The sequence below is a fragment of the Ranitomeya imitator genome, chromosome 10 (genome assembly GCF_032444005.1).
Source record: "Ranitomeya imitator isolate aRanImi1 chromosome 10, aRanImi1.pri, whole genome shotgun sequence".
Lineage (NCBI taxonomy): Eukaryota > Metazoa > Chordata > Amphibia > Anura > Dendrobatidae > Ranitomeya > Ranitomeya imitator.
This window is the reverse complement of record NC_091291.1, coordinates 130,883,073-130,906,895: the sequence shown is the minus strand read 5'-3', so window position 1 is coordinate 130,906,895 and position 23,823 is coordinate 130,883,073. Positions and strand designations below refer to the sequence as shown.

Below are 23,823 nucleotides of genomic sequence, written 5' to 3'. Positions count from 1 at the left end.
GGTGAGTTAAGCCCACCAGCATCAGGGGCTTATCTATAGCATTCTGTAATGCATTCTGTAGATAAGCCCCCGATGTATCCTGAAAGATGAGAAAAAGAGGTTAGATTATACTCACCCAGGGGCGGTCCCGCTGCGGTGAGGTCCGATGGGTGTCGCGGTCCGGTCCGGGGCCTCCCATCTTCTTACAATGACGTCCTCTTCTTGTCTTCAGGCTGCGGCTCTGGCGCAGGTGTACTGATTTGCCCTGTTGAGGGCAGAGCAAAGTACTGCAGTGCGCAGGCACTGGGCCTCACTGACCTTTCTCAGCGCATGCACACTGCAGTACTTTGCCCTCAACAGGGCAGACAAAGTACGCCTGCGCAGGAGCCGCAGCGTGAAGACAAGAAGAGGACGTCGTCGTAAGAAGATGGGAGGCCCCGGACCGGACCACCCCTGGGTGAGTATAATCTAACCTCTTTTTCCCCATCTTTCAGGTTACATCGGTGGCCTATCTAGTGCATTCCAGAATGCTGTAGATAAGCCCCTGATGCTGGTGGGCTTAACGCACCTTTGATTTTGGGGGTGACAGGTTCCCTTTAATTATTTTACATTATGTATGCTGATATTAATGTTATATATACACTTATAAACTTTTATGAGCTCCACATGCAGAAATCCTTCTGCCCTTCCAGCCTCGGCTGCTACCAGTGAGGATATTAATGGTTGTCTCCACGCTGAATGCACTTGGGCAAATCATCAAGATCCGCTGCTGGCAGCTTCCTTTGTAGATGTGCTCGATGGGAGACAAGTGGGCGTATCACTGGTTCCACCTTCCAATGAATGTAACGACGAGCTGTCAGTTCACCTGGAACGAAGACTAGGTGTCCGTCTGTCAACATTATGCAGCAACACGCCATATTCCAGGGACTAGGACTGGAGTGACGTTTCCTCATCAAGTCTTTTTCATGACGTTGTCCACATGGTCTCCAGAACAAGCTCTGGCTATCAGTGCATCCAAGCGGGACTCATCGCTGTAGAGGACAGACCATTCCAGCCTCTATGTGTAGACCACGTGGGCAACACCATGAGAGAACGTCACTCTGGTCCATCTCCCGGGATTATGGTGTGTGGTGGCATAGTGTACAGTGGCCGGACCCCTCTAGTCTTCATTCCAGCTCGTCTCTACATTGATTTGGTCTTGGGTTCAGTGGTTCGGCCATTTCTCCAAAGGTCACAGGAGCCGTTTTTTAACACGACACATTACTGGTAATACTGTGAGCAGCCTGCATGGCCCAAACAAGCTCCCATTGCTGCAGCATCTCCAGACTTGTCTCCCATCATTGGTTGGTGTTTGCACAAGGAGCTGCCAGCATCAGATCTTGATGATTTGCCCAAGTGCATTCAACGTGGAGAACCTTCCTCAGAGCAGATGACTTTACGGGTCACTTACTAGGAGTTTCCAGCAACTAGCAATGTTAGCATGGCTTTCCTTGGGATACTCCGGTTTCTTCCCTCTTTCCAAAATATTTATTGATAGGTAACTGACTTTTATTTGAGATTAAATAGATATTGAGTAAGGAAGGAAGATCGACGTGAAATAAAAATATAATGAAATAAATATCACTTGGAGCTGAGGCTGCACATTGATTCCCAGGGAGGATAATGCGTCTCAGATCTTTTACATTTGTCCATTACTTCCAATGCTTGGAAACTCTTTACGCATGACTGCAAAGGAAGTGGCATTGATTTCCCTGTATCTTACCATCACGAAGAATGCTGGCAAAAAAAAATCCCACTGTGCTGTGTCAGAAATCTCTAACCAGTGACAATTAGGTTCGTCCACATTACCAGACCCTAATGATACCTGTCAAAATGTAACAGAGGGGAAACAAGTCCATTGAGTCTCCTTTCTTAGAAACATTTATTATAGTGATCAAATATTTATATCTTTACTCCATTGAATTTATACATTTGGGATTCCCTATCTAAGATTTTATCGCTCATGCCTAAACGGTAAGGAGGATCCTGTCCTAATGGGAAGAAGAATGTGGTCTCCTGGACCCCCATGCGTCATCCACATAGCAGAACAAAATCTCGCACCTGCGCAATGACATTGCTGACTTGTGCCGGTGCACTCTGCCCTGCCCTACTGTGGGCAGACCCTAGAACCTAACAGTGGATGTGCCGGCATACATCTTTTTGGCTCCTGCTTACTGGAACGATTTTGTCCATATTGTTTTATTCCAGGCCACTGGAAATCACAGAAGAGGTGTTTAATTCTGGCAACAATATGTACAAAATGGTTCCAGTAAGCAGGAGCAGAGAACAAAACAATATGGATGAAATGGTTCCAGTAAGCAGGGGCAGGGAACAAAACAATATGGACGAAATGGTTCCAGTAAGCAGGAGCAGGGAAAAAAACAATATGGACGAAACGGTTCCGGTAAGCAGGGGCAGGGAACAAAACAATATGGACGAAATGGTTCCAGTAAGCAGGGGCAGGGAACAAAACAATATGGATGAAATGGTTTCAGTAAGCAGGGGCAGGGAACAAAACAATATGGACGAAATGGTTCCAGTAAGCAGGAGCAGGGGAAAAAAAACAATATGGATGAAATGGTTCCAGTAAGCAGGGGCAGGGAACAAAACAATATGGACGAAATGAATCTGGTAAGCAGGAGCAGGGAACAAAACAATATGGATGAAATGGTTTAAGTAAGTAAGGGCAGGGAAAAAAACAATATGGACGAAATTAATCAGGTAATCAAGAGCGGGGAGCAAAACAATATGGATGAAATTAATCCGTTAAGCAGAAGCAGGGAACAAAACAATATGGATGAAATGGTTCCAATAAGCAGGGGCAGGGAACAAAACAATATGGACAAAATGGTTCCTGTAAGCAGGAGCCGGGAACAAAACAATATAGACAAAATTGTTCCAGTAAGCAGGAGCAGGGAACAAAACAATATGGATGAAATAGTTTCAGTAAGCAGCGACAGGGAACAAAACAATATGGACGAAGTTAATCTGGTAATCAAGAGTGGGGAGCAAAACAATATGGATGAAATTAATACGTTATGTAGAAGCAGGGAACAAAACAATATGGACGAAAGGGTTCCAGTAAACGGGCAGGGAACAAAACAATATGGATGAAACGGTTCCAGTAAGCAGGAGCTGGGAACAAAACAATATAGAAAAAATTGTTCCAGTAAGCAGGAAACAAAACAATATGGACAAAATGGTTCCAGTAAGCAGGGGCAGGGAACAAAACAATATGGATGAAACAGTTCCTGTAAGCAGGAGCCAGGAACAAAACAATATGGACAAAATGGTTCCGGTAAGCAGAAGCGGGGAAAAAAACAATATGGATGAAATAGTTCCGGTAAGCAGGAGCAGGGAACAAACCAATATGGATGAAATAGTTCTGGTAAGCAGGAGCCAGGAACAAAACAATATGGATGAAATTATTCCGGCAAGCAGGACAAAATGGTTCTGTTAAGCTGAAGCAGGGATCAAAACTATATAGACAAAATGGTTACAGTAAGCAGGGGCAGGGAACGAAACAATATGGATGAAATGGTTCCAGTAAGCAGGGGCAGGGAACAAAACAATATGGATGAAATGGTTCCTGTAAGCAGGAGCAGGTAACAAAACAATATGGATGAAATGTTTCCAGTAAGCAGGGGAAGGGAACAAAACAATATGGATGAAACGGTTCCTGTAAGCAGGAGCCGGGAACAAAACAATATGGACAAAATGGTTCTGGTAAGCAGAAGCGGGGAACAAAACAATATGGATGAAATAGTTCCGGTAAGCAGGAGCAGGGAACAAAACAATATGGATGAAATAGTACTGGTAAGCAGGAGCCAGGAACAAAACAATATGGATGAAATTATTCCGGCAAGCAGGACAAAATGGTTCTGTTAAGCTGGAGCAGGGATCAAAACTATATGGACAAAATGGTTCCGGTAAGCAGGGGCAGGGAACGAAACAATATGGACGAAATTGTTCCTGTAAGCAGGGGCAGGGAACAAAACAATATGGATAAAATGATTCCAGTAAGAGGGGTCAGAGAATGAAACAATATGGATAAAATAATTCCAGTAAGCAGGGGCAGAGAATGAAACAATATGGAGGAAATGGTTCCTGTAAGCAGGGGCAGGGAACGAAACAGTATGGACGAAATGGTTCCGGCAAGCAGGAGCCGGAAAAACATGTGCTGGCACATGTAGTGTTAGGTTCTAGGCTCTGGCCACAATAGGGTATAGCAAAGTGCGCCTACGAGAGACGGCGATGTCTCTGCACAAACGTGAGATTTTGTTTGACAGGATGCATCAACCACATTAATTACTGAGGGAGGACAGCGTTTAAAAAGGGAGAGGAGGGACAGGCGCCGTTGCAATGACGTCCATCGGACCGGACCGCCCAAATTTGCATACCTCACTGGAGCACTTCAAAATTTTTTGGGGGGGAGATACAGAGGGGAGTCAGGATACACCTTTCTGGAATGCGGCACAGGTGCTGACAAGGTGGTGGTATTGGTTCATAGATGAAAACACTGGTGACAGGTTCCCTTTAATTTGCCAGTTTGGATGACGAAAGTGAGACCGCGTTTTTCTGCAGATGTAGGTGCGCTTTAATAAACTGCATGGAGAAAAGCGTTGCATGGAAACCTTTGCCTGAGCATAATTCTATCTAGCAGTGACAGAAGATGCAGAAGGGGCTGCAGACTTTCAGAAGCATCTACCTCTGCTTCTGAGGAATAGATGTCAAGGCGAAACTGTAGGGGTTGGACCTAGGTCAGCCTTTAATATGCTTCACTTACCAGATTGCTTGGTCCATCACACTCAGTTTTGTATTCCTCTGCCAGGAAACATGCCACGAAAACTGCATGAATCCTGTGATGAAAAAGTGCAGCAAATAACAGCATCTTCAGAATAAACACTGCTGGTAATGTAGGAAGCAGGACGCCATCAGAGATGAGCTGGGAGCAGGTTTGGTGAATGGATGTGGAAAATAATGTATTCTTAAAAAAGGCCATAAAATTGCCAAGTGCTCGGAAAAAAACAAGAAAAAAAATTGTCTTTGTTCATAGGAATAGTTGGATTTTTTAATGTTATAGTTTACTGCTCATAGCCGAAGTTACCGCCAGTCTATAAGAGGTGGCCGTTTAGCTGGGCACCAAGAAATGGGCAACGTTGAGGAACGTAGATGCAGTGGTTGGCCAAGGAAACTTAGTGCAGCAGATGAAAGTCACATCATGCTTACTGCCCTTAGGAATCGGAAGATGTCCAGCAGTGCCATCAACTCACAACTGGCAGCAAGCAGTGGGACCCAGTTACGCCCATCTGCTGCTTGGAGAAGTCTGGCCAGAAGTGGCATCATGGCTAAAAACCAACATGGAAGGCCAAGTGACTCAAGTATGTACAAAAACATAGGAATTGGGTGTCGAAATAATGGTGGCCAGTGCTCTGGACTGAGAAGTTAAACTATGAAACATTTGTCTGTAACAAAAAACAGTTTGTTCACCGAAAGGTCGGAGAGCGGTACAACAATGAGGGTCTACAGGAATAGTGAAGCATGGTGGAAGGTCTGGCAAGTTTTAGGCTGTATTTTAGCAAATGGAGTTGGGGATTTGGTGAAGATTAACCCCATTACGACCTATGACGTATAGGTATATCATGGGTCGCCTCCCTCCCTTTGAGGCAGGCTCTGGCGCTGATCCTGATTCTTTTCCAGCATATGACAGCTGATTTGATTGGCTGTCATGTGACCCTAACAGCCGCGGGTGGAATCTCGATCCACTCGCAGCTATTACCATGTTAAAGGCTGCTGTCAATCTCTTACTGCGTAATTTAACATGCTCATGCCGGAAACACGTCACTTACCCAGTCCTTCGGCACCCGTGTTAGATGATCGCAGGGTGCTGATGGGTTGGCATGCAACTAGGGGTCTGCAGAAGACCCCTGTGATTGTCAATGCCACTCAGCTATGAGCGTCGCCCTTCAGTGGCCGTCGTTCATAGCAGATGAGCATTTTTGCTACACGTAGCAGCTACAAATCTCCTGTGGAGACAATTGAAGCAAGTGAAAAGTAAAAAAACAATGTTAAAAAAAAAATAAAAAAAATTAAAAGTTCAAATCACCCCCCTTTTTCCTAGTTCAAAATAAAACACTAAAAGATACACATATCTGGTATCGCATCGCTGAATTCAGAATCGCCCAATCTATCAAGATATCAAAATTATTAATCAGATTGGTAAACAGAGTAGTGAGAAAAAAAATCAAAATGCCAGAAATATGTTTTTCTTTTGGTCGTCGGCACATTGCAATAAAATGCAATAAGGGGCGATCAAAAAATCGTATCTACACCCGTCTGTCTGGGATCACATGAAGGATCTGCACAAGCCTCATACACAGATCTGGGGTCAGGTCTCCAAGATGTTTGGAACAAAGTCCTGTCTAAACTTCTCCAAAAACTTTAGCAACATTTTGGGATAGCTTTTGATCACTTGTTACAGCCTTTTTTTTATCAAATTGTGGTGACCCCCCAAAAAAAGTGATTTCAGCGTTTTTGAACTTTTTTCTCATGCGGTGTTTACCTAGATCGGTTAATTGTTTTTATATTTTGACAGATCGAACTTTTCTGAACTCTGCGATACCAAATATGTTTTTTTTTTTATATCTTTATTTTCAAAAGGGAAGAGAGGGTGATTTGAACTTTTAGTTGTTTTTTTTTTTTTAATATTTTTGAAAACATTTTTTTCACTGTTCTTGTTAGTCCCCTTAGGGGACTTGAAGATGTGATTGTCTGATCGCTTCTGCTATATCCAGCAATGTCACAGCAGAAATCATGGTCTCCTTTGATTATTGGCCACATGCAGGGTTTGCAGGGAGCTCCGTAATGACACGAATGGGGGGGTCATCCACCGACCCCTGGCTGTCATACAACCCATCGGTGACCCGCGATCACGTCACGGGCGCACCGATGGGCGCAAATAATGACGTATACACATGCCGGCAGGTCCTATCTCTAATACACAGCCATTACCTGCGGGGTATGGGGCGGGATATTTTGCATCACTTTCCATTAAATTAAGGCTTATTCCCAAACTATAATGTTATCTGCTGTAATAGGATAAGGGGAACGAGCCGATCGCTGGGGGGGGACACTCCAGCAATACTGAGAACAGGACTCAGGAACCTGCGCCGAGCCCATCTTGTGTGGAGTGGAGGTGGTCGATCACCGCTCCATTCATTGTCTATTGGACTGTTGGGAAAGTCAAGTTAATCTCTATTCAAGATAGATCTTTGCAGATCCCAGTTCTTAGGCTCCAAAGTCAAGTTCTTGGGGTCGCAGTGGTCAGACCCCTGGCGATCAATAAATTATCCCCTTTCGAATGGATAGGGTATAACAACATATTTTGGGAATAACTTCTTAAAGGGATTGTCCAGGTCGTTAGCGTTGATGTCCTATTATTAGGATAGGTCATCAATGTCTTATCGGTGGGGCGTGGGTGCGACACCCGGCATCTCCGCCAATCAGCTGTTCCCAGTGTCTGCTCAGCACAGCTCCATTAAAGGGATAGTGGCTGTGACCAGGTAGTGCACATCCGAGGCCTATTCAGATCAATAATGGGGAGGATACGCTGTACCCGACGGTGGCCATTATTTCGTCGGTGGAGATGTGCTGTGCAGCTCCATTACTAAGCACTTCCAGCTGCCACCGACACCAGACACAGCTGATCGGCGGAGGTGGCGGGTGTTGCACCCCCACTGATAGGCCATCAATGCTAAACAACCCCTTTAACTTACGGTGTGGGGACTGGTAGACTTGTTGATACATCATGATACACTGGAAACAAACATGGCTCACTGTGTGACACAATGTAACATGACTACAGCAGATATTGATGCATTAATGGAGGTTCTACCCGCCGGGAACCAGACTTACAAATTTACGCTGCCAATTCTTTAGTCCAAAATCCCAAACGTAAGGTTGGTTTTGCCCATTTCACATCCATCGTCTTATAGTACACACACTGAAGCCCTGGCATAAGGCCACCATCACATACCGTCTGGGGAGGAGTGCCCACCCTCATCTCCACGTAATAGCCTTGTCCAGACTTCCCTCTCAGGTTGTCTTTCATGTCCATGAAGTTGGTCTCGTCTTCCGCTGACCTCTTGGCTCTGTTGGCCTGGAGCGCACCAAGCCCTGGATAATTCTTCAGGGGCACTTTAATGGCCAATTGCCCAGCGGTCACTGGCAGGCACCAGGGCAGCAGTATCAGCAAGAGGCTGCTCGTACTTGCAAAAGCCAAGATCTCCATGTTTCTAACCTGCAGTCGTTCCTCCCTCTGTGCTAAGAAAACCCAAAGCAGGTAGCCTTCTTCCTCAAAGTCTCCAGTGCTCCATGCCAGCTACGGGTGTCTTCATCATACAGGTCCTGAATCGCTCTCTCCTCCCTCCTCCTGAGGATGAAGGATGCTCTGCTCTAGAGGTCTGCAGGGAGGAGGACCAGGCTGAGCACACTCATGCACCAGGCCCTGGAGTTGCCTTGTGCCCCCTCCCTCACCATGGCTGGGGATTTACTACATTCCACGGTCTCCCCCTCCTGCTGGTGCCAGGCTGGTCAGGGCCCCCTCCTCGTCTGCACTGGGCGCTGTGGAGGAGGATAGACCCAATGATGCAGGAGGAGGAGGAGGAGAAGAGAGAGGGACGGAGGGGGCTTCCTGGGGATCCATGGGAAATGTAGTCCCTGATGAGGAAGGATTGAAACATTGTTCTGACGAGACCTAGAACTTCTCACACTGTAACATGGGACACAGATACAATGTCACAAATGTCATCCATGGAATGTCATCACGAAGAACATTGCGTCCGCGAAGAAATCTACAGATAAAATGTCAATATTATTATTATTATTATTCATGTATTTACCAATATAGAAACATTGTATCCCAGGGCTCAGTATACAGATCACACAACAACACTCAGCAGGTATATATTATATATATACAGTATATAGATAAGAGAGATAAAAAAGGGGAATGGAAGTAGCACCGTCCTACAGAGAGGGCGCCGATCCCAGGAAACAAAAGAAGACGGCTCCAAAATAACAGTAACACTGGGCACCGCAACGCGGAAAAGTGGGGAATTGTATTCACCCATGGCAGACATGTATTCACAGATAGATAGATAGATAGATAGATAGATAGATAGATAGATAGATAGATAGATAGATAGATAGAGAATAGATAGATAGATAATAGATAGATAATAGTAGATAGATAGATAATAGATAGATGATAGATAATAGACAGATAGATAGATAGATAGATAGATAGATAGATAGATAGATAGATAGATAGAAAATAGATAGATAGATAATAGATAGATAATAGATAGATGAGAGATAGATAGATAGAGATAGATAATAGATAGATGATAGATAATAGACAGATAGATAGATAGATAGATAGATAGATAGATAGATAGATGATAGATAATAGACAGATAGATAGATAGATAGATAGATAGATAGATAGATAGATAGATAGATAGATAGATAGATAGATAGATAGATAATAAATAGATGATAGATAATAGACAGATAGATAGATAATAGATAGATAGATAGAAGATAGATAATAGATAGATAGATAGAAGATAGATAATAGATAGATGATAGATAGAAGATAGATAGATAATGGATAGATAGATAGATAATACATAGATGATAGATAATAGATAGATAGATAGATACATAGATGATAGATAATAGATAGATAGATAGATAGATAGATAGATAGATAGATAATACATAGATGATAGATAGATAGATAGATAGATAGATAGATAGATAGATAGATAGATAGATAGATAGATGATAGATAATAGATAGATAGATAGATAGATAGATACATAGATGATAGATAGATAGATAGATAGATAGATAGATAGATAGATAGATAGATAGATAGATAGATAGATAGGAGCAGGGGTGGACACACCATTGGTGAAGACTATGCAGTCGCACAGGGGCCCAGGTGTCATTGTGTATTATCATGGTGATTGGACTGTAGACGGCCCATATTCGGCTCTTGCACCGGGCGTCTTCTCTCCACGTCCACCTGTAGATAGTTAGACAAATATCCAATAAAGAACAGGCAGCATGGTACACCGCTAATTCTGGAGTCTTGCCTGTCCATTATTGGGTATTACAGTATAGAGGGGCGCGGAGTCGGGACCCTGAGGTTGCTCCTACATTTTCTACTATGAGATACTGTCGATCTAGCGATAGATATTATGGATATAATAGATTCCTAGATATGAGATATAGTTACTAATTGTTATATACTGTAATGACTCCAGACCTAATAATAGACAGCTGGAGACACAGAAACAGTTGCTTGTGAAAGTATTCACCCCCTTGGCAAATTTTTTTTTTTGCTACCTCACAGTCTGAAATTTACTGTTTGATTTTTTAGGGTTTGCATCAGTTCATGTAAAGAACATGCCGACAACTGTGAGCATTTGGTTTTCTATTTAGTGTGAAGCAAATAGGACAAAATAACTGAAAACTTCAGTGTGCATAACTATTCACAGGGGGTTCAGTGTGCATAACTATTCACGGGGGGTTCAGTGTGCATAACTATTCACGGGGGGTTCAGTGTGCATAACTATTCACGGGGGGTTCAGTGTGCATAACTATTCACAGGGGGTTCAGTGTGCATAACTATTCACGGGGGGTTCAGTGTGCATAACTATTCACAGGGGGTTCAGTGTGCATAACTATTCACGGGGGTTCAGTGTGCATAACTATTCACAGGGGGTTCAGTGTGCATAACTATTCACGGGGGGTTCAGTGTGCAAAACTATTCACGGGGGGTTCAGTATGCATAACTATTCACGGGGGGTTCAGTGTGCATAACTATTCACGGGGGGTTCAGTGTGCATAACTATTCACGGGGGGTTCAGTGTGCATAACTATTCACGGGGGGTTCAGTGTGCATAACTATTCACGGGGGGTTCAGTGTGCATAACTATTCACGGGGGGTTCAGTGTGCATAACTATTCACCGGGGGTTCAGTGTGCATAACTATTCACGGGGAGGGGTTCAGTGTGCATAACTATTTATAGGGGGTTCAGTGTGCATAACTATTCACGGGGGGTTCAGTGTGCATAACTATTCATGGGGAGGGGTTCAGTGTGCATAACTATTTATAGGGGGTTCAGTGTGCATAACTATTCACGGGGGGTTCAGTGTGCATAACTATTCACGGGGGGTTCAGTGTGCAAAACTATTCACGGGGGGTTCAGTATGCATAACTATTCACGGGGGGTTCAGTGTGCATAACTATTCACGGGTGGTTCAGTGTGCATAACTATTCACGGGGGGTTCAGTGTGCATAACTATTCACGGGGGGTTCAGTGTGCATAACTATTCACCGGGGGTTCAGTGTGCAAAACTATTCACGGGGAGGGGTTCAGTGTGCATAACTATTTATAGGGGGTTCAGTGTGCATAACTATTCACGGGGGGTTCAGTGTGCATAACTATTCACGGGGGGTTCAGTGTGCATAACTATTCACGGGGGGTTCAGTGTGCATAACTATTCACGGGGGGGGGGTTCAGTGTGCATAACTATTCACGGGGGGTTCAGTGTGCAAAACTATTCACGGGGGGTTCAGTGTGCAAAACTATTCACGGGGGGTTCAGTGTGCATAACTATTCACGGGGGGTTCAGTGTGCAAAACTATTCACGGGGGGTTCAGTGTGCATAACTATTCACGGGGGGATTCAGTGTGCATAACTATTCACGGGGGGGTTCAGTGTGCATAACTATTCACGGGGGGGTTTAGTGTGCATAACTATTCACGGGGGGGTTCAGTGTGCATAACTATTCACGGGGGGGTTCAGTGTGCATAACTATTCACGGGGGGTTCAGTGTGCATAACTATTTACGGGGGGGTTCAGTGTGCATAACTATTCACCGGGGGTTCAGTGTGCATAACTATTCACGGGGGGGTTCAGTGTGCATAACTATTCACGGGGGGGGTTCAGTGTGCATAACTATTCACGGGGGTGTTCAGTGTGCATAACTATTCACGGGGGGTTCAGTGTGCATAACTATTCACGGGGGGGTTCAGTGTGCATAACTATTCACGGGGGGGGGGGTTCAGTGTGCAAAACTATTCACGGGGGGTTCAGTGTGCATAACTATTCACGGGGGGATTCAGTGTGCATAACTATTCACGGGGGGGTTCAGTGTGCATAACTATTCACGGGGGGGTTTAGTGTGCATAACTATTCACGGGGGGGTTCAGTGTGCATAACTATTCACGGGGGGGTTTAGTGTGCATAACTATTCACCGGGGGTTCAGTGTGCATAACTATTCACGGGGGGGTTCAGTGTGCATAACTATTCACGGGGGGGGTTCAGTGTGCATAACTATTCACGGGGGTGTTCAGTGTGCATAACTATTCACGGGGGGTTCAGTGTGCATAACTATTCACGGGGGGGTTCAGTGTGCATAACTATTCACGGGGGGGGGGTTCAGTGTGCATAACTATTCACGGGGGGTTCAGTATGCATAACTATTCACGGGGGGTTCAGTGTGCATAACTATTCACGGGGGGTTCAGTGTGCATAACTATTCACCGGGGGTTCAGTGTGCATAACTATTCACCGGGGGTTCAGTGTGCATAACTATTCACGGGGGGGGGGGGGGTTCAGTGTGCAAAACTATTCACGGGGGGGTTCAGTGTGCATAACTATTTACGGGGGGTTCAGTGTGCATAACTATTCACGGGGGGTTCAGTGTGCATAACTATTCACGGGGGGTTCAGTGTGCATAACTATTCACGGGGGGTTCAGTGTGCATAACTATTCACGGGGGGTTCAGTGTGCATAACTATTCACCGGGGGTTCAGTGTGCATAACTATTCACCGGGGGTTCAGTGTGCATAACTATTCACCGGGGGTTCAGTGTGCATAACTATTCACCGGGGGTTCAGTGTGCATAACTATTCACCGGGGGTTCAGTGTGCATAACTATTCACGGGGGGGGTTCAGTGTGCAAAACTATTCACGGGGGGTTCAGTGTGCATAACTATTCACAGGGGGGTTCAGTGTGCAAAACTATTCACAGGGGGTTCAGTGTGCATAACTATTCACGGGGGGTTCAGTGTGCATAACTATTCACGGGGGGTTCAGCGTGCATAACTATTCACGGGGGGTTCAGCGTGCATAACTATTCACGGGGGGTTCAGTGTGCATAACTATTCACGGGGGGTTCAGTGTGCATAACTATTCACGGGGGGGTTCAGTGTGCATAACTATTCACAGGGGGGTTCAGTGTGCATAACTATTCACGGGGGGTTCAGTGTGCCTAACTATTCACGGGGGGTTCAGTGTGCATAACTATTCACGGGGGGGTTCAGTGTGCATAACTATTCACCGGGGGTTCAGTGTGCATAACTATTCACTGGGGGTTCGTGTGCATAACTATTCACGGGGGGGGGGGGGGTTCAGTGTGCATAACTATTCACCGGGGGTTCAGTGTGCATAACTATTCACCGGGGGTTCAGTGTGCATAACTATTCACCGGGGGTTCAGTGTGCATAACTATTCACCGGGGGTTCAGTGTGCATAACTATTCACGGGGGGGTTCATTGTGCATAACTATTCACCGGGGGTTCAGTATGCATAACTATTCACGGGGGGGTTCAGTGTGCATAACTATTCACGGGGGGGGGGGGTTCAGTGTGCAAAACTATTCACGGGGGGTTCAGTGTGCATAACTATTTACAGGGGGGTTCAGTGTGCAAAACTATTCACGGGGGGTTCAGTGTGCATAACTATTCACGGGGGGTTCAGTGTGCATAACTATTCACGGGGGGTTCAGTGTGCATAACTATTCACGGGGGGTTCAGTGTGCATAACTATTCACGGGGGGTTCAGTGTGCATAACTATTCACGGGGGGTTCAGTATGCATAACTATTCACCGGGGGTTCAGTGTGCATAACTATTCACGGGGGGTTCAGTGTGCATAACTATTCACCGGGGGTTCAGTGTGCATAACTATTCACCGGGGGTTCAGTGTGCCTAACTATTCACGGGGGTTCAGTGTGCATAACTATTCACCGGGGGTTCAGTGTGCCTAACTATTCACGGGGGTTCAGTGTGCATAACTATTCACGGGGGGTTCAGTGTGCATAACTATTCACGGGGGTTCAGTGTGCAAAACTATTCACCGGGGGTTCATTGTGCATAACTATTCACGGGGGGTTCAGTGTGCATAACTATTCACGGGGGGTTCAGTGTGCATAACTATTCACCGGGGGTTCAGTGTGCATAACTATTCACGGGGGTTCAGTATGCATAACTATTCACGGGGGGGTTCAGTGTGCATAACTATTCACGGGGGGGGGGTTCAGTGTGCAAAACTATTCACGGGGGGTTCAGTGTGCATAACTATTCACGGGGGGTTCAGTGTGCATAACTATTCACGGGGGGTTCAGTGTGCATAACTATTCACGGGGGGTTCAGTGTGCATAACTATTCACGGGGGGTTCAGTGTGCATAACTATTCACGGGGGGTTCAGTGTGCATAACTATTCACGGGGGGTTCAGTGTGCATAACTATTCACCGGGGGTTCAGTGTGCCTAACTATTCACGGGGGTTCAGTGTGCATAACTATTCACGGGGGTTCAGTGTGCAAAACTATTCACCGGGGGTTCATTGTGCATAACTATTCACGGGGGGTTCAGTGTGCATAACTATTCACGGGGGGTTCAGTGTGCATAACTATTCACCGGGGGTTCAGTGTGCATAACTATTTACGGGGGGTTCAGTGTGCATAACTATTCACGGGGGTTCAGTATGCATAACTATTCACGGGGGGTTCAGTGTGCATAACTATTCACCGGGGGTTCAGTGTGCATAACTATTCACGGGGGGTTCAGTGTGCATAACTATTCACGGGGGGTTCAGTGTGCATAACTATTCACCGGGGGTTCAGTGTGCATAACTATTCACGGGGGTTCAGTATGCATAACTATTCACCGGGGGGTTCAGTGTGCATAACTATTCACCGGGGGTTCAGTGTGCATAACTATTCACGGGGGGTTCAGTGTGCATAACTATTCACGGGGGGTTCAGTGTGCATAACTATTCACCGGGGGTTCAGTGTGCATAACTATTCACGGGGGTTCAGTATGCATAACTATTCACCGGGGGTTCAGTGTGCATAACTATTCACCGGGGGTTCAGTGTGCATAACTATTCACGGGGGTTCAGTATGCATAACTATTCACGGGGGGTTCAGTGTGCATAACTATTCACGGGGGGGTTCAGTGTGCAAAACTATTCACGGGGGTTCAGTGTGCATAACTATTCACCGGGGGTTCAGTGTGCATAACTATTCACGGGGGTTCAGTGTGCATAACTATTCACAGGGGGGTTCAGTGTGCATAACTATTCACGGGGGGTTGGGGGGGGGAGGGGTCAATGTGCAAAACTATTCTCCGGCACAGGCGCACTTGGTCTTCCCTGTTGTTGCGCAGGTGCTGGGCCTCTAACCTTTCCCGGCGTCTGCGCACTGCGGCATGAAGACAAGAGGACATCATTGTAAGATGGGAGGCCCCGGACCGGACTGCAACGCCCATCGGACCTCACTGCAGCAGGACCGACCCTGGGTGAGTACAATCTAACCTCTTTTTCTCATCTTTCAGGATACATCGGAGGCTTATCTGCAGCATTACAGAATGCATTCCAGAGTGCTGTAGATAAGCCCCTGATGCCGGTGGGCTTAGCTCACCTTCCATTTTGGGCTGACAGGTTCCCTTTAATAAACAGATAATAGATAAGTAAACTGTAAAGCGCTGCGGAATATGTTAGCGCTATATAAAAATAAAGATTATTATTATTATTATTATAAGTAGACAGACTGATATGAGGAGTCTGTGGCTGGCCATCTCCCAGTGCCTCCACCAGGCTTAGTACACACCAGCACTCTCCATTTTCCCAGTTCTCCCCTTTGCAGACCATTTACAGGGCAGCTCCTCACAATTACGCACTGCACGACACTGACTTACAGCGACCTAAAGACTACATTTCCCGTCAGCCCACGGACGTACGTGACGTCATGATCTTGCTTTTCTAGTGATTGACTGTAGGCTTGTCCAATCAGGCCGCGAATCTAATCCTGTTATCCAATCATTAAATTAAGTGGGCGGATTCTCTTCGTTGCCAGGCAGGAAGATCCCGGAAGTGGTTGCTATTGCCTTTTGCAGGGCAACGCAGGGAGCGTCCCTGGAAGCGGAGCCGTTAGTGCATGTGCACGGCGGGGCCTGAGGTGAGTGCGGAGCGGCGGGGGATGAGGCGGCCGTGCGGGGTATTAGGGGACGCCGGGCCGTGTGGACGTGTCTGTGTACCGGAGAGCTCGGCGCCTCTCACTGCACAACATACCGGAGCTATGGCTGATGGATGACCAGAAAGCGAACCTGCCTGTATCATGGAGGCGGCGCAGCCCCGGCCTTACCGTCGGATCCCAGTGCTGCCTCCGCTCGGTGTGCTTGTTTGGCTGCAGCGGTCACTTGTGGTATCCACCACTTCATCGCCACAGGGAGCAGGGAAGCGCAGGGGCTGTATGCACAGGTGATTGGTGACTTTGTAATTCTTATGTTACATTTAGCCCCTGTCCCCAAAAAATATAATTGCGCCCTTGGGAAAATGCAGTAAGTGGTGTCAGAGCCTGTATGGGTCCTGCTGGGGCCAGGGCCGCCCGTGTTCCTGCCGGACAGCCGTCTCCTAATCAAAGACTCGTATGTATGAGCCCGGGGGGAGGCGAGCATACGCGGGGGGGGCATACGCAGGGGGGAGGGGAGCATACGCAGGGGGGAGCATACGCGAGGGGGGCATACGCGGGGGGGGCATACGCATGGGGGGAGGCGAGCATACGCGGGGGGAGCATACGCAGGGGGGGAGGCGAGCATACGCAGGGGGAGCATACGCGAGGGAGCATACGCAGGGGGGAGGCGAGCATACGCGGGGGGAGCATACGCAGGGGGGGAGGCGAGCATACGCAGGGGGAGCATACGCGAGGGAGCATACGCAGGGGGGAGCATACGCAGGGGGGCATACGCGGGGGGGCATACGCAGGGGGGAGGCGAGCAGACGCAGGGGGGAGCATACGCAGGGGGGAGGCGAGCAGACGCAGGGGGGAGCATACGCAGGGGGGGAGGCGAGCAGACGCGCTGCACAGCCCTATTCTGCTATTTGGACAGTGGTGGTGACTTCACCATAATAAAAAATGTATTTTTAATGTTTTCTGCTATAATAAAGTGGCTGTCAGGCGGCGCCTTGTTGGCTTCTGTCCAGCTGGAGACGATGATTCTTCTTCCTCTTATTTTTTCCTCTGTGTTCTTGTGTTCTTCTTCTCCTTCTCCTCCTCCTCCTTCTCCTTGTCGTCCTCCTCCTTCTCCTTCCTTTTCCTCCTCCTTCCTTCTCCTCCTTCCTTCTCCTCTTTCCTTCTCCTCCTTCCTTTTCCTCCTTCCTTTTCCTCCTTCCTTTTCCTCCTTCCTTTTCCTCCTTCCTTTTCCTCCTTCCTTTTCCTCCTTCCTTCTCCTCCTTCCTTCTCCTCCTTCCTTTTCCTCCTTCCTTCTCCTCCTTCCTTCTCCTCCTTCCTTCTCCTCCTTCCTTTTCCTCCTTCCTTTTCCTCCTTCCTTTTCCTCCTTCCTTTTCCTCCTTCCTTTTCCTCCTTCCTTTTCCTCCTTCCTTTTCCTCCTTCCTTTTCCTCCTTCCTTTTCCTCCTTCCTTTTCCTCCTTCCTTTTCCTCCTTCCCCTCCTTCCTTTTCCTCCTTCCTTTTCCTCCTTCCTTTTCCTCCTTCCTTTTCCTCCTTCCTTTTCCTCCTTCCTTCTCCTCCTTCCTTCTCCTCCTTCCTTCTCCTCCTCCTCCTTCTCCTCCTTCCTTTTCCTCCTTCCTTTTCCTCCTTCCTTTTCCTCCTTCCTTTTCCTCCTTCCTTTTCCTCCTTCCTTTTCCTCCTTCCTTTTCCTCCTTCCTTTTCCTCCTTCCTTTTCCTCCTTCCTTTTCCTCCTTCCTTTTCCTCCTTCCTTTTCCTCCTTCCTTCTCCTCCTTCCTTCTCCTCCTTCCTTTTCCTCCTCGTTCTCCTCCTTCCTTTTCCTCCTCCTTCCTTTTCCTCCTCCTCCTTCCTTTTCCTCCTCCTCCTCCTTCCTTTTCCTCCTCTTCTTCTTTCTTTTCTGTCTGTCATTCTTCTTCCTCCTCACCTTCTCCTTTCTTCTCTTTCCTTTTTTAAAGTATGACTACGTGGCTGTACAATAATGGTTTCTGTCCAGCTGGAGATGATTCTTCCTCTTTGTCCCCTTCTTCTGCTTTTTTTTTTTCTCTTTCTCCTTATCTTCTTGCTTCTCCTCCTTCTACTTCCTCCTCCTTCTTCCTTCTTTTTCCTCCTTCACTTCCTCCTTCTCTTCTTCTTCCTCCTTCTCTTCTTCCTCCTTCAGTTTCTTCCTTCTTTTTTCTTCCTCCTTCTTCTTCCTTCTTCTGTTTTCTTCTTTTTTTCTTCCTCTTCTTCCTCCTTCTCCTTTCCTCTTTCTTTTTGTAAAATGTGACTAGGTGGCAGTACAATACCACGGTTGTGTCTGTGACCACATATAACACAGTGTCCTCCTCCTTCTTCCTTCTTTTTCCTCCTTCACTTCCTCCTTCTCTTCTTCTTCCTCCTCTTCTTCCTCCTTCAGTTTCTTCCTTCTTTTTTCTTCCTCCTTCTTCTTCCTTCTTCTGTTTTCTTCTTTTTTTTTTCTTCCTCTTCTTCCTCCTTCTCCTTTCCTCTTTCTTTTTGTAAAATGTGACTAGGTGGCAGTACAATACCACGGTTGTGTCTGTGACCACATATAACACAGTGTCCTCCTCCTTCTTCCTTCTTTTTCCTCCTTCACTTCCTCCTTCTCTTCTTCTTCCTCCTTCTCTTCTTCCTCCTTCAGTTTCTTCCTTCTTTTTTCTTCCTCCTTCTTCTTCCTTCTTCTGTTTTCTTCTTTTTTTTTTCTTCCTCTTCTTCCTCCTTCTCCTTTCCTCTTTCTTTTTGTAAAATGTGTCTAGGTGGCAGTACAATACAACGGTTGTGTCAGTGACCACATATAATAAGTGTCCTTCCCGTGAGACGGACAGATGTCTGACGCTGCGCCCGTCCTTAATCCTTGGTCTTTCTGACACTTGGGATTTGCCGAGTTCTCATCAGTTGGGATCATCTGCGATCAGCCAGTTGTCTCCTCTCCTGCGGATTTTTAATAACTTGCTAAATTAGCTTATACTTAGAGGGGTTGTCCTAATTGTGGTATAAAGAAAAATCTCTGCTTGTTGGCTGGGGAAATCCTTGCGTATATTTGTGGCTGATTTTGTTGCAGATTTGTTGCCGATGTCATCCTTTGCATTGCAGGATGTTACTTGCTGCAGATGTTTAGCGCAGTGATTTTCTACGAGGTGTAGATGGTGTTTTGTCAGATTCTCACCTGTTTAACTTTTGCTGCATTGCGCTGCGGACAATCTATTGCAAGTTTGCAACATGCGAGCATACTCATAGGCTAAATACAAACATTGTTTATTTTGTGAGGATTTTTCAGCAGCGTATATGAAAAGAATGCAAAATATGCACTTGCTGCCGATTTTGGGAATTTGTTGAAGATTTCACACTTTGTACAGCAGCTGCTGAAATCCACACAAACATTGACCTGTGGAATTGGGAAAAATCCGCAGATTAATTTACTCCTAGAAAATATCTGCCATGTGTACATGAAACTTGGAGAATTGTCATCTACTTAGCTGGCACAGTACAGGTATGTTCACATCCACATGAAACAATGCAGTGCATTAGGTGGAAAAAACGCTGCGTACATTTTGCTTGTTTTTTTTTTGTGCCTTTTTGATGTATTCCATTGAATGGGTAAAAAAAAATACAGCAAACGCTGGAAGAATGAAATAATTACGGTAACACGCTTGCGATTTTCAAAGAGAAATGTACGGCGGCTAAAAAGCGCAAGGGAACAAATTGCACCATGTGAATGAGATTTCAGAAATCCAGTTTGTTTCGCTGCTCCTGTAAAATGCTGCATTGTGTCTGCACAGAAAAAAAGCAGTAAAGACACTGTGCACAAAAACAATCCACACAAAATACTGCTCAACCGCCCGCCCAGGTGAGTATAATCTAACCTCTTTTTCTCATCTTTCAGGATACATCAGGGGCTTATCTACAGCATTCCAGAATGCATTACAGAATGCTGTAGATAAGCCCCTGATGCCGGTGGGCTTAGCTCGTCTTCGATTTTGGAGTTGACAGGTTCCCTTTAAGAGAAAAGCCAGTCCTATGATGTCTCATAAAGTGTATTTTCATTGTATAACCTTTTACAGCGGTTATCCTACTTGGAACTCCCTTAATGACCTCAAGAACATGGAGTGGTGTTCCGTACATGACAGTAGAGGTGCTGCACCTGCATGACCACTTTTCCCGTGTGTGACAGTAGAGGTGCTGCACATGCATGGCCGCTGCTCCCATACGTGACAACACCACCACTTCCATCAAGTGTAGGAAAGACGATAAATGCAACGATAAAACATAATAGATTTTTATTGAATATATTTAAAAATAGTTTAAAAATACCAAATCAAGCTACTGGAGTCACAAAAAGAAGAACACATAGGAGACAGGGCCTATATACAATGTCGCAAATAATGTTACAGGTATGACCAAGGGTAAATTAATATAAAGGCACAGATGATTGGCCTCGGGGAGACCAAAACATCCAACACTGCGGAGACACCATCACGTGTTTCTCAACGCAGTGATTCCAGAACACTGCCCCCATCCCTTATGGGAAATATGCAGATGCATGTAAAGAAGCTGCGGAGACACCATCACGTGTTTCTCGACGCAAGCAGTGAATAGCCAGGCCTTTCCCCGGGAAGGAACAACCACGGGAAGGGCAGCATCCTATGAAGGAAAGCCACCTATGCCAAGCATGGTATCCATCCACAGACAGCTGTTTCGGGGTGTTTGCCCCTCATCAGTGTGGCACAGATGATTGGCCTTCCCGTGGTTGTTCCTTCCCGGGGAAAGGCCTGGCTATTCACTGCTTGCGTCGAGAAACACGTGATGGTGTCTCCGCAGCTTCTTTACCTGCATCTGCATATTTCCCATAAGGGATGGGGGCAGTGTTCTGGAATCACTGCGTTGAGAAACACGTGATGGTGTCTCCGCAGTGTTGGATGTTTTGGTCTCCCCGAGGCCAATCATCTGTGCCTTTATAGCCTTTTTACTAGGCACTGCTCCTAATAGCCAGATTCCTACTCCACACTGATGAGGGGCAAACACCCCGAAACAGCTGTCTGTGGATGGATACCATGCTTGGCATAGGTGGCTTTCCTTCATAGGATGCTGCCCTTCCCGTGGTTGTTCCTTCCCGGGGAAAGGCCTGGCTATTCACTGCTTGCGTCGAGAAACACGTGATGGTGTCTCCGCAGCTTCTTTACCTGCAAGGGTAAATTAATGTCACAAACAGATCATACAGCACATATATATACCTGTATATGAAATGAAATGCCCTCTATGCAATCAATCGCTGGGTAAAGTAAAACCCAACCAAATGTTGAAGAAAAAGTGCCTAGTGCGTAGTTTTTTTTAATTTTTTTTATTATTATTATTTTTATTTTTATTTGTCATTTATTTTCAGTCTTTTTTTCTTTTTTTCTTATTATTTTTCATCATTATTCATGGTGTATATGTGTATATACTCATATTTATTGTGGTGTAAGTGTATATTTATTAATGTATATACAATTTTTTCCCATGTATATTTGTTGTCCATTATGAATACATGTCCACTCTGTTTATTTGTATTTTTGTTTTTTATATACTTTTTTATATTATTCACTATTTTGTGCCTTTTTTCCTTGTTTTGGCACATGTGCGTTTAATTTAATATAACATTCTTGGTAAGGATGATGTGCACATTATTATCAATGAATATTACATTTAATTATATATTGTTTGTTTATTTATTTCACTGTTGTTATTATTTTGTATAATGCTCAGTAACATTTCCTTTGATCACACATTCATACACTTCATTATTAGGTACATAACCTAGGACACTGTGTTTGCACGTCCCCCTTCTGTTAGGCACTTCCCTTTCTTACACTTAGATTCGTTGTTTTGTGCAATATTCATTGATGGGAGGTGCGCTTCTGCCCTATGAGCCAGCCCTGACTTCCGGTCCTGCGCATGAGGTTCCAGATGCGTCTCAGCCTGCGTTCCAGCGCGGAGACCGGAAGTCACTTTTTTTGCCGGGCTAGACGCTTAATAGATTAGAAGCGCCCACTTGTGCCCACCAATGAAATCCGCGGTTTCAGTTTACCGCCGGTATTTTAGACACTATCCCTGCCATGTAAAGTTACGCCCCCATAGAGGAAGCATTAGCGAAACGGCGCTGTCGGGGTGAGAGCACATAGCCGACCGGGACCTCTCTCCTTCTTTTATATTCAGGTATGACGATACATTTCTCTCCTATAGTGTTATAGTCCTCTTTTAGTTGTACCTTCTGCGGTCATTAGTGAGTTCAGTACGCACTCTTTACATCTTATTACGGGTATCTGCATTATCTCTTCAGCACACAACGTGTGGCTATTTAACTTTCATTGCACAAAGCACTTTGCAAAGCGTGCAGTAGTCTATCATCATTTTTAGTCTGCGCTCTATTCATTACCCACTAATGCAGAGGACTTACTATATTATTTTGTGACTACTGATTTTTTGGAGATTTTTTTTTTTTTTTGGAGATTTGTTTTGTCATTATGACATTTAAATTATGATACCTTATATGTATGTATGCCCCTCCCTTTTTGACTGCACTACGCACTAGGCACTTTTTCTTCAACATTTGGTTGGGTGTTACTTTACCCAGCGATTGATTGCATAGAGGGCATTTCATTTCATATACAGGTATATATATGTATGATCTGTTTGTGACATTAATTTACCCTTGGTCATACCTGTAACATTATTTGCGACATTGTATATAGGCCCTGTCTCCTATGTGTTCTTCTTTTTGTGACTCCAAGTAGCTTGATTTGGTATTTTTAAACTATTTTTAAATATATTCAATAAAAATCTATTATGTTTTATCATTGCATTTATCGTCTTTCCTACATTTGATGGAAGTGGTTGTGTGTATTTAGCATTGTTGTGACGTTTGTGCTATAAAATTTGTTCTCAGACTGTGTTCAATAATCCCATACGTGACAGTAGAAGTGCTGCACATGGATGACCACTTCTCCCATATGTGACTGTAGATTTTCTGCACACATGACTGTTGCACCCATACGTGACAGTCGAGGTGCTGCACGCGCATCGTGGCCGCTGCTCCCATATGTGACAGTAGAGGTGCTGCACGCGCATGACCACTGCTCCCATATGTGACAGTAGAGGTGCAGCACACGTATGACCACTACTCCCATATGTGACAGTAGAGGTGCTGCACGCGCATGACCACTGCTCCCATTTGTAACAGTAAAGGTGCAGCACACGTATGACCACTACTCCCATATGTGACAGTAGAGGTGCTGCACACGCATGACCTTTGCTCCCATACGTGACAGTAGAGGTGCTGCACACGCATCACTTTTGCTCCCATACGTGACAGTGGAGGTGCTGCACACGCGTGACCGCTGCTCTCATACGTGACAGTAGAGGTGCTTCACACACATGACTGCTGCTCCCATACATGACAGTAGAGGTGCTGCACATGCATGACCACTGCTCTCGTATGTGAC

At 45.8% G+C, this 23,823-nt stretch overlaps 2 protein-coding genes across 2 annotated transcripts in view; one reads left to right on the top strand and one right to left on the bottom strand.

Annotated features, from left to right (window-relative positions):
• BACE1 (beta-secretase 1) overlaps nt 1-8,760 on the bottom strand; it is a 50,373-nt gene extending 41,613 nt beyond the window's left edge. Inside the window, exon 1 of the mRNA XM_069741728.1 lies at nt 8,054-8,760. Within this exon, the coding sequence (XP_069597829.1) occupies nt 8,054-8,308 (255 nt within the window). The 5' untranslated portion in view covers nt 8,309-8,760. The remainder of the gene's footprint in view (nt 1-8,053) is intronic.
• A 7,660-nt stretch (nt 8,761-16,420) lies between these two features.
• Nucleotides 16,421-23,823, top strand: part of CEP164 (centrosomal protein 164) — an 86,719-nt gene continuing 79,316 nt past the window's right edge. The window contains exon 1 of the mRNA XM_069741940.1: nt 16,421-16,643. Within this exon, the coding sequence (XP_069598041.1) occupies nt 16,469-16,643 (175 nt within the window). The 5' untranslated portion in view covers nt 16,421-16,468. The remainder of the gene's footprint in view (nt 16,644-23,823) is intronic.